The sequence below is a fragment of the Amia ocellicauda genome, chromosome 23 (genome assembly GCF_036373705.1).
Source record: "Amia ocellicauda isolate fAmiCal2 chromosome 23, fAmiCal2.hap1, whole genome shotgun sequence".
NCBI lineage: Eukaryota > Metazoa > Chordata > Actinopteri > Amiiformes > Amiidae > Amia > Amia ocellicauda.
The window spans coordinates 15,057,153-15,076,120 of record NC_089872.1 but is presented as its reverse complement, the minus strand read 5'-3'; the positions used below and the strand labels follow the sequence as shown (position 1 = coordinate 15,076,120).

Below are 18,968 nucleotides of genomic sequence, written 5' to 3'. Positions count from 1 at the left end.
CCTTTATATCGTACACAAAAAAGTGTTTACCGAAATGGAAAAACACTATATATAATACATGTCACTGTGTCATCTCTTATTTTACCATATTTTCCACTGGTGATACAGATTATGATGAATTCCTTTGGTACTTAAACTCTAGGATTTATTTTGTTAATCCTAGAATAAGTTTAATTATCTTACTGGTTTGTAAGCAAGAGGTCTTAGTGATAAATCTCTCTCTGCTTACCATCACATAATATACATATCTCGACATGTCAATACTAATGAAATTATCCTTCCTTGTTTCTAAGTACATTTTCACATCTCGTAAACATAAACGGTCTCCAGGGAGGAGATTATCCTTCCTGAAAAGGCAAGAGAAGACCTTTTCCACAATCCATTAAACGAGTTCTGTTTCAAGTCATTAATCCTCAATTACAAGCTATCAACGAGGGGTCATTTGTGTTGAAATACAGTGGTCTTAGTATAGGGGAATTGATCCTGGCAGCCCAAGAACAAGTCATTGTTAATAACACCAATGTGGCTTTTAGAAAAGTTTAGCCCACACAGTCCATGTTGAGTTATTAATCTGAAGTAGAATGTGCATCCATCCAAAAGTAATGCAGCTTCTCTGAAATTCAGAAACAAATCTCCATGTCCTGGAAACACAATACAATACCACTGTAACTAACATCCGCCCACTGTTTTTCTTTTTTTAACAGCCTTATCATTTTTGCCTTTTGGAATCAACAAGAATATATTTAATATCTCTAAACAGCAATAACATCTTCGTGAAAAAGCACTTACATGTATAAGCTCTCCGTTGTGTAGTTGCAGACATCTGAAATTGATTCTGGCACTCAGCCATCATATTAATTTACCTAAAGTCCTTCTGAAAAATATGACTTTTGCCTAAAGATGGGAAATGACGAACCTGACATTTTCTTTCATGAAAAAAAAAAAAAAAAGAAAGCACTTCATACTGTTATTTCAGATGATATCTTTGAACATAATCATCACAAGATTGGGGACAGGTATATATTCCAGGCAGCAACATTTGTCACTTAACTCTGCAGCCACACAGTCAAGTTCAGTTATCTGGTCTAGATTAACAGGGGACAAGTGAACTACTCCCACACAATTCTGTATATTTTCCCATCTCTCACAGTGGTAGAAAGTCAGACAACTGGAGGAGGATGGCGTTTCTAAAAAATATGGCTTTCTAAACAATAATCACCATCCACCCTTAGCCAGCTGAGTGCCTGGAAGAGTTAATTAATTAATTGGCCATGTCTTCAAGCCTTCACTTTGACCTGTACGCTGAGGTTAATATCAGAAGCCTTGAGGTTTACACGGCCCCCGCAATGTTATTACCATGTTATTATATGCTACATTAATCTATATTCATTTATTACGACCTGTATAAACACACAGACCCTTTCAAACTCTTCGATTCAGCTTCATAGTATTTCTCTATTATATATAGTATTTGCGAGAGACTGAGAGAGAAGCAGCACAGCTTTTAATAGTACTAAATCGGGATTAATTTAATTGAAAATGCTGAAGATACTTGGATTTAAAAGTTTGTCTGACTTTTAAGTATTCCTCGAGGGGGAAGAGAAAGACGTCATAATTTGCCCAAATCTCCAATTGTAATGCAATAGACCTATTTTATATACCACTTTCGGCAATTAAAATCTGTTCTGTATAAATTTAAAGCTGGGTTTTCCTTTAATTTTAGGGTCCTCCGGGAGTATCTGCAGTGGAAGGAGCAGGGAACAAGGTAAGATTTTAATCATTAACAAAATTATTACAAGTAATGTTAACTTTTACTACTTCAATTAAAACAAAGCTGAATAGTTTAGGGGATAATAATATCACTTCTCCCAAGTGCTACACATTGAATTCATTTACAAAGGTTTATTTAGGCTGCAGTAAACCAGCTGCCTTAACTAAAACTAAACCAAACAGGGAGCCCTTCCTATTAAACCTTTAGTATTACATTGTTTGCCAGTGGAAGATTAGCTTACTTGAAGTTACATGTATGTATTGCATAATTGCCAGAGGCGATACGCTTCAGCAACGTCTGATCCTCAGTCTTTCTGATGGGTTTTGCTGTGTCTTCTCTTCTTCAATTGGGCATTAGTTAGCTGGCCAATCTTAAGTGGCATCATGCATCCATCATGATGGCTTTTCACCAAGTGTGTGCAATGAACTCCCTGGCAATTGAGTCATGTATCTGCATGTCTGGTGCTCGGCTAACGGTGCTTTGGATTGTCTACTTAAGCAGACATCATGTTCGCCTTAGGATCAGACAGCCTCAGTCTGATTCCCATTCTAATGTCGAGCTTAATCATCATAGTTTCTTTGTACTATACATCTGGTCGAAATCAATATTGTACATTTATGTACCAGTTGATATAGGGGGAAGCAAAATGTACCTTGACCATTGTAGGTGTTGTACGTCCTTTGAGCATCTCTGACCAACTTTGCCCGCCAGTCACACTGTGCGATTTTACATTTTTGCAAAGCCTCTTGGACAGCTTTTGACCAACAGAAGGACATCATATGAGGGCACTGATATTAAGCAGAATTCTTAATTCTGGCAACTGTTGCTTGAACACTATGCATATAAATTAGCAGCCCTCCTTCTCCTAGGCCTGCTAAATCACTTTGGAAATTTATAAATGGCAGATGGTAATTATATACAGTGCTTCGAAAAAGGTCTGCAATCATTTTCATTGAGCCCTTGGGTGCGATAGCTCATGCAGCACAAAAGATAAAATGCAGCGAGTTTCTCCTGTCATGTATTGCATGTGCACTAAATAGCATTCCCAAGCGAGGTGACTAAGCACATGCAAGTGAGAAAAGATTAGAGTTGATTGCACAGTGACAGCAGTTTGGTGAAAAGGATTTGATGGATTACTCACTATGCTTGGCCAGTGGTGTGTGTCAATGGTTTGGCCAAGGGTTTCACTTTCGTCCCACCTGGAAACTGCCCTTGAAGCAGCCAGCGGTGACTGGGCACAGTGTTCAAGGAGTAATGAGAAGAATGTTGGCACTCAAATGGACAATGAGAGAGCCCAATTCACAATGAAAGAAGAGAGAGAACTTACAGAGGACACCTTTTGCAAACTGTATTGAGATTTACAAAAGTGTGGTCAATATAACTGAGGTTTACCAAGTGTACCTGGGAAAATACAGAAATTATAATTCATATGCAGTTTGACTGAGGTAACTGTAACTGTCCAAAACTCTGAAGATTATTCGAATAATTTGAATTGTAGAGTCAGCTTTTTCCTACAACTGAAGGACAGAATTATAATTAGGATACCGTTTAGGGAAATAAATATTATTTTGTGAATATTATATATTCTAAGTGAAGGGAGATGTGAGTATATTCATTTATGTATGTATTTATTGTTTATTTATTTTTTATTGAACCATTCATTATATTGTTGTGACATGTTTCTGACTAAAACACAGAAAGGATAATGTCTCCATTTGAAGTAATGGCTCAGTAAATGATATAAGATCAAGCATAAATTTCTCATATATCAAATATAGAAGAGAATTAATTTGTCCTGTCACCAACCAAGACATTTTAAATGCGTGTTCATATTTATAGCAGGTTACGCCTCACAGCCAGAAGCAGATTCTCCCTAAGGGAATTTTACAAGCGTCTTGTCATTTTCCCGAACTCTCGTGACCCACAATGTCTTCAAACTGCATTCAAGAAGAAACCATTTTGATGAATTTGAATGTAGTATATGTAACTATATAAAACCGTGTACTTTTAGGGGAGGGAAATTTATATGTTACAGTCCCATTGGGTGTTACTGTTTTACACATCTCGTTTTGAGCCTGCTTCTCAGTTCTTTTGACTTCTTGACTTTGTTTGTTGATTTCCTGGATTGGCTTTCAGTTAATCAAAGAACCTCCTTACTTATTACAGATACCAAGGCACTTCTGTGGACCTCAGTCTAACGACACTGTGTTGTCATAAGCTCAAGGAATAAGAATGACAATCGGAAACTAGTCTCCGCCATGTTTTCTTTTCGGAAATGTATACATCATCTCCTCGTTAAGTGCATAGCTGAGGCAAAGATGGTTTTAGTGGTTTTGACAGATTACTGTCTGTTGAACATCTGTGGAAATTAGATGTGGCTTCTCATGGATGTACTCGAGTGTGAAAATTTAAGTAAAAATGTATTTATAGTACACAGTGCTAGGGAAAACTGAAAGCTAATTAATTAAATTAGTGAATCTCCAACTGTTGGTTACAAACAAGCCTTGATGTAGAGATGCAGTTGTTAGTTAAAAAACGAATGTGTAATTGCTTTAGAATAACGAGGAATTACTCAAAATAAACAAGCAGCTTTCTTTACACCCACTTAGGGGTCCTGATGTTTTTGTTCTTCCCTGCTGCAATGATGAGCTCTAAATCAATCAATTAATTGCTTTAGTTTCACAGAGAGCAAATTCACATTCATACAGTGATGATCTGGCCAAACCACAGCGACGAGCAAATACACTGGCAACGAACACTCTCTCACACTCACACACACGCACACGCACACACACACACACACACATCTGAAGAAATATCTGTATTCGAATCAGACACAAAATAACCTTTTCGCCTCAGCTGAAAACCATCAAATCTTTCAATTAATCTCTGCTTCCGATATGCATTTGACTAATGAGAGGTTACATGTACAGCAAATGATATATGTTCCACCTGCTCAAGAACCGTTTTTCAGAGTGTGAAAAGTGTGTGTGTTTGGTGCATTGTCATCAGCTGTGCTCGATTCTTCTGTCAGTGGATGTAAATACCAGCAATCTGCCTTGCAATTGAGTAATAACTAAAAAAACAAATGTGTTAATGTTCAACAAGACAGAATGGTGTGAGGGTGACTACTTCAACTGTCATCACCAGTGTCTCTTCTGATGGAAGATGCCAAATGTTTTGTATATTTAAAGACATTGTTTCTACCCTAGAAGAGTTCAGAATTGATTCAAGTGTTTCAACAAGCTTTCATCTTCTGTTTTGTACTGCAGATGGCGTGTAATGTGTAAGATTTGCCGAATGCACTGCAACAGACCCGAGCACACAGCTCTTTTGAGCATAATATTTGCTGATTTGCCAGTATTTACAGACCATGTTGTAGTTCAATTCCTTTAGGGAGTCTTGAAGGGAAATATCAGTCCGGATCTGTAGGTGAAAGAATATTTTAAATTTATAGCACAGTCTGTAATGGGAAAATAAAATGGAATACGGATTGAAAGTGAAGAACAGCACGAAACCCAGGGTTGTTGAATGTTTCCTGGGGTCCATGTTTTCACAAATGAAATTATCTGTATCATCCAATTCATTATTTTCAAATACAATATTCAGCTCATTTCAAAAGCTATGGGAGGTGCAGAGGTGGAAGCGTTCAAGCTATTATTAAGTAGTATTATGTTTTAGACCGCCAATAATTTGAGATTAGCAAACTAAACTACAATGCATTATGAGTTGATATACAGTCCTTAATCTAAAACCCAAGTTTAATCCATGATATATGTTTAAGTATGGAAAAAGGTTTGCTGGATGAAAAGACCTTTGTTTTTGTTTATATTGTGTTTTTTGTTTGTTTGTTTGTTTGTTTGTTCGTTTTTTAACGGAAATCCTTCATGCTCCTTTTAAAGTAATGCTGGTTTGTTTTAGAGGAAAAGAAGGATGGGAAGAAAGTGCTTTACTTATTTATTCTGTATTGTTCTTGCGTACATACAGGCCTACAGTTAAATTCATGCAGATTACGCTATTCTTATAATGAAAATAAAGAGTTGGTGTTTTTTTTTGGTGTACAAAAAAATAAAATGTAGAGATCAAGTGCCATCTATTGGTGAAACTGTAGACTGTTGTGATCATGACCTAGATTTCCCATTGTCAGTTAAAAGCAGGTTTAAACAAGGTGCTGTATATTTGCGATTTAAAACACTGATGCATAGTTTACTTGAGACTTGATGTAAATTTAGATTATGCTTGAATGTGACATTTCTAGTTTGATTTGCAGTAGGCATTGACAAAATATTACTAAATTGCCTGAAACTAATGCAAATATACTTCCCATTCTTTAAAGATTAAAATAAAGCTTCAATGAAAAAAGCTTTAGATTGTTGTTCAAAGGACTGCAGTTTTACAAAGACCCTTTTCTGGCTGTGTACATTTCTTTGAAATTACTGCTACCAATCACTGAAAAACACATTGCAATATTTATTTGTTTTCTTTGTTTCCTTAAAGGGGGAAAAGGGAGACCCTGGGAAAGACGGGGTGAAAGGAGATCCTGTATGTCTATTCATTCGTTTGTTTGCTTGTTTGTTTATTGTTTTAATTAAACATGCTATAAAACATCATTTGAGGAATTTGTGTAATTAGAACAATTAATTAATTAAACTTTCCTCTCTCAGGGTGAAACAGGAAGTAGTGGAGCAAAAGGAGAAAAGGTATTTGCTTATTTTGTGTTTTAGTAGCTTACATTTAAGTTTTATTAAGCACAAATACCTAGATTCAAAAATAATCAATCTGATTAAAATTATAAAAATGTAAGTTATGTTTTGTATTATGCAAAGCAACATTTGAACAATGGCAAGAATTATTTGTTCAGGGCACACTGTTTAGCTGCAAATGCTAAAATCCACTAAACCCCCTCCTGGCACTTTGTGTCACTGTGATCCCGGTGGATGAACTGTATGAGTGAATTGCTTTTACAACCCAAAAAGCAAACCTGGCAGCATATCAGAGGATTGGAATATGTAAAGAGGACAACAGAAAGTAACAGAAAAAGCCATTATTACATCACCGCTTCGTTCCTTATGGAAAATAAAAGCCAAGGCGGGTCAATCAGCATAGCATGAAATTTTTGACATATGAAATATTGATATTTGAACTAGAGTTAATGTAGACTATTTTGAACATTTGGTGAAATCTCATTATGTGTAGAATCTGTTGCAATGCAATATTGATCATCTGAACAATCTATAAATTAAAGCTTGTGCCAGGGCTTCAAGCCACAGAGGGTGGGTGGGAGCGCCAAGATCGACAGATGAATTAGGAGATTGTGTTCTTAGACAAAGAACTCGGAGGTTTCTATTGGAGCAATTTAGCTGGTCACCCAAAGCAACCCTCTTGGCAAGAACTCTATACCCCGTTGCCGTTTGTACTCAACTAGCACTTCGGGAAGATGTGGATAATAAAAGGTGCTGCCAGACAATTCCCCTTTCTGACTTTTTACTTGTACTCGGGGGCCTACAAAAATAAAATAAAAGAGATTGATGGGATTCCGTTCACGTTAAACCCGCAGAATAAAGAGACATAAAGTGCACTGAAGAGAGGACAGTGACTGTAGGAAAGTTGTAGAAAGCCTGGTCCACAAGTCCCTGTGGAGCAGTTTTGTGCCAAGGATACTTTAGTGCTGTGGACAGGGCTAATGTTGCTGAAAGTGCTGAGGGCAACATCCAGAACAACTGCGCCAGGGTTCACCTTTCAAGCCAAGGGCAACGCACAAGCCCCCCGAAGCATTGCTATTTCTGTGGATCCCATAAAAAAATCATTAGGTACACTTGAATTATTTTGGAAGTCTTCATAGAGTCTGTAGTTAGCAACTGGACATGGATGCATCCAATTCCTGATTCAGTTAAACTGAGATATTTGTATTTTGTTGTCTATCACAAAGTGTACTGTTCTGAAACCCACCCGGTTTTAGTGATTGTTCATGTTTGAAATGTATTTATTTATCTTTTGACTAGGGGGAAGTTGGACCGAGTGGCCCACCAGGACCTGTAAGTAACAACAAACACCAAATATTAAATGTAACAAGCATTTGTCAGTACTCCCATCTGTTAGAAGATAGCAAAGAACATTCTATTAAAGTAACCTTTGTAGATAATTGAAAAAGAAGCTCTGATATGAAGTTGAAGTGATCAAAAAAAGCCTTTTAACAATGATTACAATTTTGTGTCCTGTTATTTGTCTTTCAAAAGAAACAGAACTTTAGTAAGTGCTGGTAGTATGTACAAAATTAGAGAACAAAGCAGCATAGCTTCAAAGTAAATATGTCCTGATTTTGCGTCACCCAAACCATTATGCTCATATTTTATGCTTGTTTTTTTATTTTGAATTACAAATCAATAATCTGTGATTGCTGTATGATTTTGTTTTATTTATATATTTTATAAATGGTATAATCGTAAGCGATATTTTAGAACTTTATAGCACTTCTAGTGAATGTTCCGGCTTGATTGCATTCTGCATCCACAAAGGATTTAATGTTCTTCAAAATGTGCTCGACAATAGCATTATTTAAAAATGCTGCTTTTTTTTATCATGATCATAATCTTGATGTAGTGAATGTTGTCTGGTGAAATGATTCATCTCCACAGACATTTTGTCTCACCTGTCAATCATTGCTCCTCCTTTATAGTTAAGAGTCTGCCTCTAAGATGAAAGAGCTGCCAGGAAGAGAATGTTGTTACAGAGTAGAACATAAAAACAAATTAGGTATTTGAATTTCTTTAGGTCCGGAGGAAAGTGAATCAAGTGAAATCCCAGCTTTATTTTATCTCGCTTGTGTTATTTATTCATTTTATTTTATTTGAGAAGAGGGGGGTGGGATCTGTTCGTCAGATGGACTCTGTTCTTAGAATTTTGCTAATGAATTGATCTAAACAGTGGTGGATATTACTAATACTGATATATAACTGCATGACAAAGAAGGGTTAAGTTCAGGCTAAAATAGACAGACATAAGCAATATAAAGAAATCTCTGGTGAGTTCCATCTTTCACAGATGGAGTAACAGACTGAACAATGCCTTTTAAATGTGCTACTTCTCAGACTACATATAAGAGACCTCAGCGGCAAAAAAGTTGCAGTCCTTCAGAGAACAATGAATCTGCGAACCTCTGACAGAAAAACTGAAATAGGAAAAAAAAAGAAAAATATAGACTAGTACTTTCACCTCCACTTTATATGTACTAGTAAACATACATAACAGGAAGTGAAGAACTTTCTCATTCTTCATGTGTTCATTGTGTTTTGTTCAGGCTGCAATCTTTGCAACCCAAGTGTTAGAACATTTCGTCCTTGGCAAGGTTCCTACATCTTGAAGTCAGACGATTGCCACAAACTTTAAAGCTCAACCGCAGAGAAGGTCTCTAGCTAGGGAGAAATAATCACTTTCACCAGTGGGAAGGCTTTCCAGCTATTTTTAATGATACAAATATCAATCTTAAGCAGAAGAACAAAGGAATCGGGCAGCATTTGTATAATAGGATATGCAGAAATAACAAGTGAATTCCAGATATGAATTGTTCCTTTAAGTATTTCTGATGAATATATATCGGTGGAGTTGGACGCATTGGCTTTGGGCCACCTGGGGTTTGATAGTCTGTCACACGTCAGTTACAGCTATGGTTCTTTCATTCTGTAAAGTCAAAGGCTTAATTTATTTTTTCATATATTAAGAATTTCAGAGGATAGATTATTTTGATTTGTTATTTGCTGGCATGACTAAAGCTTTCTAATTATGTGGTTGATCTGCCGCAGAGATGTTTTTACTTAGCTAAACAATGGCAAAAAAAAAAAAAGTGTCTATTTTCCATGGGAGTTATATGCATAAGACATGGGGGTTACTTGCACAAATGGCTTGATGAGTATCTTTAATCATAAAGCAGAATATAAGATGAGTTAGCCAAATGGCCTTCAGTTCTTCCAAAATGTTTTCATATGAATCCATTACGGTTGTTTTTCTTTTGGCTGGTCCACTGATGGTTATAAACATGAGAAAGTTAAAAACAGGAAATAAACAAACAGATTTAATTTGCTCCCAGTGGCAGATTATAAGTTTTATCACCAAATGTGTGTGTGCGTGTGTGTTTATATTGCCAGTGAAACCAATTTCCTTGAAGAGTCTTTCAGCTTTCAACACTTTCTACTGTGGTAATTTCTCAAAGAAAACAAGGTCACAAAATGGATATAATTTTAATGATATGTAAAGGAAAACCTCTAGGGTAAAGCCCTTCCATTCCTCCCTGCAAAAACAGAGTGTGGGTTATTAATCTTTCCATAAACCTTTTCTGGTTTGTTTATTTGCTGGGGGCCCTATTGAAGGGAGTAATATAGCCAACATGAAATTGCTGTCGTGCATAATTGATAGACGGCATGTCAGCCATCTTATGTGAATGACATTTGACAAGGAGAAGTGAGGGCTGCATTTTAAATAAATGAACCTCCCAAACAATACTTCGACAAGGGTATGAAAAGCAACAAAGAAAATGTAAAACTAACATAGTCTGTCCTTACATTTTTTTTTTTTTTTAAGAAATCAAAATGAATATGAAACAGCTGCTTTGTTATTGTGGGATTGTTTTGGTATTGGTTTTTTTTCTCTTCAAAGCTAAGAACATGCACAGAACTAGCCAGTCAGATTAGATTTTCAGTAATTCAGTGGATGCTGCATACTTGATTCACCGCTGTCCCATTAGCATTAACCGTTATCCTTACCTGAAATAACCGGTCCAGATGAATGCTAATTCCCAGTGGTGGGAGAGCACAGCAGTTAGAAGTAAACTATGAGTAGACACACAGTAATTCCAACCTAAGTGAATTAAATTACCAAACATTTCAAACATTGGGTATATTGAGATGTCCTTCAGCACATGTTAAGGAGGTGGAGGGGGTGAGAGAAGATAAAATAATTCATTCAGAGGTATAGTTAAGACCCTGCAGTGGGAATGAAGTGGTAGCAGCCTTGGACGATTATCTGGCGCATTGTTTCTGAAAACAGGGTCATCTGAGCAATCAGCCGGCAGTTTACCTCCGAAGGTTGTGTGAGTCTGCAATGTCATTGCTAACGTTGGGACTCAGATTTGCTCTGGGGGTGGATTGAGGTTCAGGATCTTGATTGTTCACAGCAGGCGGTCACTCTCTTTAGGGAAGAGCAGAAGTTTTCTGTCTACCAAGGGTAAATGCAGATAATTAGAGACAGTCTCGCTGTGCCAGTCCCTGAGCTTTTGGCTGCCAAAGGGAAGCAAAGCTGCAGGACATGAGAGTAAAGCCCCAAGGATGTGGCATTTGCCAAATGTGTTATAGCTGCAGACTGTTCCCTGCCTGGGTTTGTCACAGTAGAATGGGCTTCAATGTGATACTGTTCTAAATTCCTCTTCTTGGCATCTCCAAAGGTATGATCACATTCATTTGGGAGTATATATATTGCTAAATTCTAGGAGTAGGCTTTAGATTAAGTTCATAATTAATGTTTATCAGACACAGGCATACACTAAACTTTTAGTGCCCGCTGTTTGAACCAGCTGAGGTGTGTGTGTGTGTGTTTGTTTCTCTCTTGCTCTGTCAACTAGAAAAAGAAAGATAGACATAGGAGGACGTTTCGTTAGTTTCAAGCTTAGTATAACACATACATGTGAAAGTTTACTGCTTGTGACTTTTAAGGCTGTGAAGGTACCCCCATCCCACAACATCCCACACATAGAGTAACGTAAGGTAAAATGTATTTTCTTTATTATATCCTGTTTATTTCAGATGTTGACAGCCCATGGTTTGAGACACTTAAGTGGATCTGTAAGTATGTCCTCATTTAAACCATAATTACCGTGTAGTACTGTGTTGCATCACTCCATTTGGTTATTTTTATAATGCTGATAATATACATAACACAAATGCATTTTCAGGCACTTTCTGCGCAGTCATTTACAAAGAATGATTGTTGTTTTGGTTGCATTATATGCACAATAGGCAGCGTCAACACAATGCGTTCCTTCAGACTCCTTCATGTCTTTATTTCAAATTCTTTCACGTTTTCTTTGTTCTTTTTTCACATTATTTCAGTTTTTTTTCACCCCTCGTTTACCATATTCTATCTCTTGCTTGTTTTTCTTTCTATATTCAGGGTGAAATGGGAGAAAAGGGACAGAAAGGAGAAAAGGGAGATGATGTATGTATGAATATGCAGAAACTACAGATTGTTGGACTCTATACAATACCTTCTCACAAACCTTCTTAGAATTCTTGGAAAATATATTTAAATACTTTTCTCCATGTACTTTTTTTTTTCTAAATTTAGTCTGACCCGGATTATAAATGAAAAAGGCTCCTTGGGGGTGTGTGTCTGCTGTAAATGTATGGATCTCTCAGGGGTTGAGATCTTTCAGTTTAGCCTTGAGCATCATGGTGCCCCAAGGCATCCATATATTGGATATATATGGAAACCCTGTCCAAGATCATTGCATATATACATAGATATGAAGGATTATCATGCAGTAGTGTTTTTTAACTGTGAGTCATCTTGTATAAAGCTGTACAATAGTAATAATAATAATGTAAAAATATGAAAACAGCCATCTAATCTTTTGAAATATATTTTCCTCTTAGGGGGCACAGGGCAACCAGGGACTGCATGGCCTAAAGGTAATGGCAAATCTAGTGCTGCTTTGCTAAACAAGCTGTTAACAAATATTTAGATTATTTTAGCCTTTGAGGCAAGGAAAAAGAAAAGAAAACACAAATAAGCATCTACTCGATGAGAAACATGCGGCATGTTACAAAAATAACTGATTTATTACAGAGCAAATCTTGTATAATCCCTTTGGCCGGAGATGTATAAATTAATCTGGTGACACAGCAGTAGATCTGAATAATCCAGAATCTGGACGCTCAGTTACTCAGGCAGCCCCTTAGCCATGGGGTTGATTTTGTTGTAGTTGTGTCTTTTAGTCGTGGTTTTGTCGATTAATATTTATTAATGGGACAGGACATTAAGTCTCTAATATAGATACAGTTAGGTCCATGAATATTTGGACAGTGACACAATTGTCATCATTTTGGCTCTGTATGCCACCACAATGCACAATGGACAAGAACAATCAAGATGTTCTTAAAGTGTTTCATCTTTAATTTGAGGGTAGTTACATGCTAATTGGGTGAATGGTGTAGGAATTACATCCATTTCTATATGTGGTCCCCCCAATTTTAGGGGCTCAAAAGTGTTTGGACTAACTAGCATAATCATGAATTAAATTGAGGGTTTCAATACTTGGTTGCAAATCCTTTGCAGTCAATGACTGCCTGAAGTCTGGAACCCATAGACATCACAGATGCTGGGTTTCTTCCCTGGTGATGCTCTGCCAGGCCTGCACTGCAGCTGTCTTTAGTTCCTGCTTGTTCTTTGACAATTGTGTCACTGTCCAAATATTTATGGACCTAACTGTATGTGTTTATGTGTGTGTATATATATTATTGACTTAATGTCCTGCTCCATGTATTATTAATCAGCAAACATGATCAAATCACTACTAAAAGCAGCACCATCATCAACAACAACAAGGATTATAAAGTGGGACAAGCATTGAGAATTAGTGTCATCATATCAATTTGCCCACAAAAATAAATAACAATTTAAAAATATGTATTTATATCCATCCATTCCACCATAGACCCTTGAAAGACAGGAATTTATGAGATGTAGGGATTTGTTTTTATTGTATTTATTGATTCAGCATTCAAAACAAATAGAGTTCAGTGGCTTTTCCTGTATTCGTATTCCTTTTTCTATTTACAGGGGGAGAAAGGAGAGCTCGGACCCGAAGGCCCAACAGGAAGCCCGGGGCGAGAGGTAGGAGTGGTGTAGTACAAAAATATAATGCTGAAGCCTTTACAAGAGATACTGATGTAAGATGTGTAAAAACCTAGTTTATTTACTTCAGGTTATCCCTCATCTTAACGGTTAATTTCAAACTAAATAGGACATTTTATTTACAGAATAAAGCATTGTTAATTTAACACCTGGTATTCTATCCTACAGAGTCCTCAAGGAAATGTTAACCTTCACAACCTTGTTTAAAGGGATATTATTATGCAAGGTCTGGGCTAGTTTTAGGATTAAACATTGTATCCTGTCTGATTTGTTATGTTTGTTTGTTTGCTTTGTTTTGTTTCGTTTTGGGACTGAGCATTACTTTTAACTCAGATGTTCTTTTTATAGATAAGTGGACCAGCTGTAGGTTTTACCAAAATGTCTGTTGAGTCGTTTCCTGTTCAGATAACTGTAATTTTCACAGTCAGTGGAAGATCGAAGCGATTGTTGCAGTTCCCTCCTTTTATTTTCTTTTGTTTTATTTGATGTTTTTTGCAATCAGCAGCATTTTAGCTCTGGACATAAAAAAAATAGTTTTATTGTATAGAGAGATGTTCTGTCTATGCCCAGGGGTTTATTATTCAGACAGAATTGACATTTGGCTGAAATTCATTGTGACCAAAGCAATAAAGAAAACACAAAATGTTCTATTTATTTAGCAGCATTTGAGAGCCGGAATGAATAGTCCCATGTAATTACTTGATATTATCTCTAAAGGACAAAGGTTTATCCTTTTTTCCGGATTGGAATAAGAATGTGATTAAAAAGACGTGGCTTGCTTCAAGATGCTGCTTTGTCAAGTAATTATTGAGAAATGTTATTTAGTGTTCAGAAGTAATTGATTGATATTAAATTTACAGGGGAAAGATGGATCGCCTGGCCCAGCTGGTCCTACAGGTTTCCCAGGAGAGGTGGTAAGGACGTACAAGTTGAGTTTAGCAAGTCTGTTTTGCTACCTGTCACTGTGTGTTTCATATTGCTGTCATCAGTTGCCAAACTAAAATCAGAATTGTTACACAGATGATCAGTAATCAAATTTGAGAATTAATTGGTGGATACAGTCAGATTTTAAAGTTTTATGTGCAAGAACGTAGGCAGAAGCCCAATCTGTTCCACACACCTGTTCAGTGTAATGAGCATCTGTCCGTATGAAAAAAAGAAAAGATGGATTGTACATGCTCTCACAAAAGGAAAGTGCTTCTGCTTCAAAACGGTCTGATTAAGAAGTCGGTAAGGAGTAAATTCACACATTTAGAAGACATTGAGAACTTCAGAGTATGGTTCTTTTCTCCTTGTTACTCAGGGACCGCAAGGAGACCCGGGAGTACCAGGAGCAGAGGGGCTCAAGGGAGAAAAGGTTAAAACATGTTTGTGTGTTGTTAAACCTCTCAAAACATACAGGGGTGTGTGTAATAATGGAATTACCACAGGAGAGTGTAATGGACTAGATTATATCATATGCTTTTCCTGTATGCATACACCTCTGTTCTAGAATCGAATCCAGTGGTGCTTTTTGATTGTCCATTGTAAGAGCCTCCTAGCTTCTGTGGTTTTCAAGTGTATCAGCACTGTATATACACAGTATTTTATCAGTTTGCGCCACCATCTTGAGCAAGGTTAATTGTTCCTCCAACAAACTTCTTTTGTATTAGTTTATAGAAGTCTTATAAATTATCTTTTTTGTCCGGAATATGTCCTGTTGACATGGCTAGCAAAAGACTGAGACAAGGACAGCTGAATGTGACACAAACAACTTTAATCACAAGAAAAAGCACATTGTATTTTTCCTCTAAATGTCAATCTTCCATCATCACCCTTTTGTACTTTTTTTTTGTCGTAGTTGTTGTTGTTTTCAGTCATATTTCGGCTGGTGTCTGTCTTATGTAAATCAGATCCATTTTAATTGGTTTTCCTCACATGGCCATTCAACTTCATTGTAAGTGTGTGCTTTTGATTTTAAATTGCAACACTTAATAGAGCTTATGCTAAAATGCTGTGTCTGAAACAAATTGTTTTTTAAATGTCAGATCTCATCCTGGGTTTAGTTTACTCTTATTAATGCTTGCAATTTGCTATCGTATAATATTGTGGTGCCAAGGAAGAGAATGTAGTCTTATTCTGAAAGCATATCTTAAAAAAAAAAGAAAATACTACTCTAAAAACAATATAACTCTCGTAACAAAAGCATTACTGGTGTGTCAAATCTAGTTACAGTACATTAGCAGAACACTTTTATTGTTAAAATATTGAATGCTGATTTAAAACCGTTGTCTGTTTTGGGATCTCTGTTGTGTAGGGAGATTCAGGTGGGGTGACCGGTCCCCCAGGCCTGCCTGGTCCCAAAGGAGAACCGGGAATAGCAGGACTCGGAGTGCCAGGGAGACCGGTGAGTCACGGAGCAAGCAAAGTCGTGGAGAATGCATTTAGAGGCTTTCAGTTTTTAGAAATTGTTTGTTAGTTTGTTGTTCGTTTAATAGATGCAGATGATAAGATACTGGTGTCAATTAATGTGTACTCTCCCTTCCATTCTACCCCATGAATCGAATGTGTATTATCTTCCCGACTGAAGATTTAGACCGAAGACCAAATTCATATTTTGCCTGGGGATTTTGTTCTTATTTAATGAGAAGATTAAAAACTCGAGTTGTGGTTTGTAACTGCCGGTTATGCTGTTTTGATGCAGAGGGAATTAGAAAGCGCTGTACATAGTGGTACAACATTTTTTCCATATTGCGTTTGCTGATACCATTACACATTAATACCCATGCAACTGAAGAGGAATAGATGGTAAGTAATAAACAGCAGATCAGATGTAACCAGCTGTGATACTGCTTTTCCTAATAGAGTTCCTTCACGGGCATCTGCAAACCTCGTGAAGATCCATTCTGCTGTAGACATTGATACTTGTCATACATAATCGACATTATGTTTATATATTTTTTACGGTGGCGGTTACAATAGCTCCATGGCTGCGGGTGACATAGGTAGCAAATGCATCCTCTAAAGGTTATACAGTATGAGGGTGCATGCTCAAAATGATTTAAATCTCTGACTGTCCAAATCCGTTTTTGTGCCTTTGTTGCAAGATGATCGTGTTAAGATGCATTGGTGAAATATGTGCGTGAGGGGGTGGGACAGCATGACCATAGGAGACGAGTGCTTGTTTTGAAAACCCAGAGGTTGCAATGAAATGTTAAGCAGCAGCACAACAGCAGGGTATTACAGTCATCAGAATGGATTTCTCGTCGTTTCTGTTTATCACCATTGCTGGCGAAAAAGCCAAGCTCACAGCAGCCACTTTAATGGCAACATTTATTCTGTAGACTCCACTGAATGCGAAGCCCAGCAGGAATTCAGAGGGTTGTGGGTGGGAGGGACACACACATGCATTTCACTTTGCAAAATAGGATACTTTTTTATTTAAACGTAAATGGCTTAATTGAGAAATCATTACAGTGGTATTAAATCCATGGGGACTCCTGTTAATTGTCTGAAGTAGAAATGGTGTGTCAAAAAATGGTGACTAATTCTCTACTCTGTGTTGACCTTGCTATGCATTAGGGGAAGCGGATTTGTCAGGTCTTTATTTTATGTCAAATTATTTTGTCATTATTAAACAAATTTGCCGTAGCTTTACTGAATTAAGGCAGTGTTTAATTCGTTCCCCCGTATTTCCTTAATCATTCACGGATTTCATCTGCCTTCGATATCCCTTCATTGGTGCGGCTGCTTTCTTAAATATAGGTAGGTATCAAATTTCGGTTCCGCATTAAGTGGAGTTTAATTTCCATTAGCAGTCAATTTCCCATGAGTAGCATAAGGTACTGTATTAATGCTAAAAATGTCCCATGTCACATTAATCACAAGGTTTATACTGATACATTTTTGGTAGCCTACATCATATCTTGGATTTGACTGCACTGTGACAGTAAGGAAATGAAGAATTCCCAATCAGGTCCCATTACATCGGGGGAGAGGTTACTACAAAAGGCTATTGTTGGAAATAAAAATTATTTCAGTATGCACAGAGGAACTGAAACACCTTTTGTTGCATTATTTTTTATTACCTGTTTGCAGGGAGAAGGGACACCTGGTCCAAGAGGATCTCGGGGGCCAAAGGTAAGACTCAGTAGCCGGTCATCATAGTTGGACTGTGCCTTGCTTGTGTGGCCTCACTGTCACGGTGAAGGTTGAGTGTGGTTCTGAGATAGTCCTCAAGTACCGTCTGACCTTTCTCAAACTCAGAATTAAGCAAAGAAATGTGAACCTGACATTTAAATTTTTTTGCAACTCTAGTCCTCAAAGCCCTCTGGGTCTTCTAGGATTTGATTCCACCTGAGCTTAATTAAGTAATTGAATGCTCACTTCATGGAACCAATTTAACCAGAGGTAATCATTATAAAGACACACCACAATTCAGCTGTGGCCCTCGAGGACAGAGGCTCATGAACACCGAGATCTCATATTGAAACTTATTGTTTCAGTAGAACTTATCTCATATTGAAATGTACAGATTTCATTAGATTCAAGGTAGTGGTACGTGCTTAAATGGAGGAAAAGATGGATATCTTCAATGCCATGAGAGCTGGCTTGTTGAAGTCAGGTCAGATATTGACTTGTTTTCGCCTTCAGTATTCAGACAGATTGGTCATTGTTCATTGCTGATTTGCTTTGAATCAGGGAGAGAGGGGCGTCCCGGGAGTGCCAGGAGAACCAGGGGAGAAGGGAGAACCTGGGCTGGGCCTCACAGGACCTCCCGTGAGTATTCAACACCCTCCCAAGGCTAGAACACATTTAATCTCAGTTAAAAATGTTTCTGTTATTCAGTATTGGCCTGCTGAGTTTCATTAGAGAAAAACATCCCACCCCCAATTGCTTACCTTTCTTTGAAAATGTATAAAACATTTGACCTACCTCAGTAGGGTTTTGAAATTCCAAATAATTTACATTTGGGGGGGTTAGGTTTTCAAACCCAGCGTATTTCGTTTGAAGCAGTGTCTTGGGCACTTTCACAGAATACTTCACTACAGACAGCATGATTGTGTTGTTTTTGCAGGGCCAAGCGGGACTTCATGGGGAGCCAGGTATTCAGGTAAGAAAATCAAAAACTAGTTTTCATTATAGGCAGTGGATCAACATCTGTGGTTTTGAAATAAATTCATTGTTTTGTCACTGTTGTTGGTGGTGGTGGATTTTTCCTTGTTGTTTTCTTTTTCGTTTTCTGTTTTACACCCCACAATTTGGAAATGGCCGTTGTAAATCACCTGGGCTCTCTGTTGCGACTTCTTGTAAGACG

At 37.4% G+C, this 18,968-nt stretch overlaps 1 protein-coding gene across 2 annotated transcripts in view; it reads left to right on the top strand.

Annotated features, from left to right (window-relative positions):
- Positions 1-18,968, top strand: part of LOC136718899 (collagen alpha-1(XIX) chain) — an 88,933-nt gene that overhangs the window by 47,273 nt on the left and 22,692 nt on the right. For both annotated transcript variants that reach the window (XM_066696692.1, XM_066696693.1), the window contains exons 20-33: positions 1,724-1,765; positions 6,269-6,313; positions 6,436-6,471; positions 7,774-7,806; positions 11,563-11,601; positions 11,930-11,974; positions 12,412-12,447; positions 13,598-13,651; positions 14,533-14,586; positions 14,976-15,029; positions 15,969-16,058; positions 17,750-17,791; positions 18,353-18,430; positions 18,729-18,764. In XM_066696692.1, the coding sequence (XP_066552789.1) occupies positions 1,724-1,765; positions 6,269-6,313; positions 6,436-6,471; positions 7,774-7,806; positions 11,563-11,601; positions 11,930-11,974; positions 12,412-12,447; positions 13,598-13,651; positions 14,533-14,586; positions 14,976-15,029; positions 15,969-16,058; positions 17,750-17,791; positions 18,353-18,430; positions 18,729-18,764 (684 nt within the window). The remainder of the gene's footprint in view (positions 1-1,723; positions 1,766-6,268; positions 6,314-6,435; positions 6,472-7,773; positions 7,807-11,562; positions 11,602-11,929; positions 11,975-12,411; positions 12,448-13,597; positions 13,652-14,532; positions 14,587-14,975; positions 15,030-15,968; positions 16,059-17,749; positions 17,792-18,352; positions 18,431-18,728; positions 18,765-18,968) is intronic.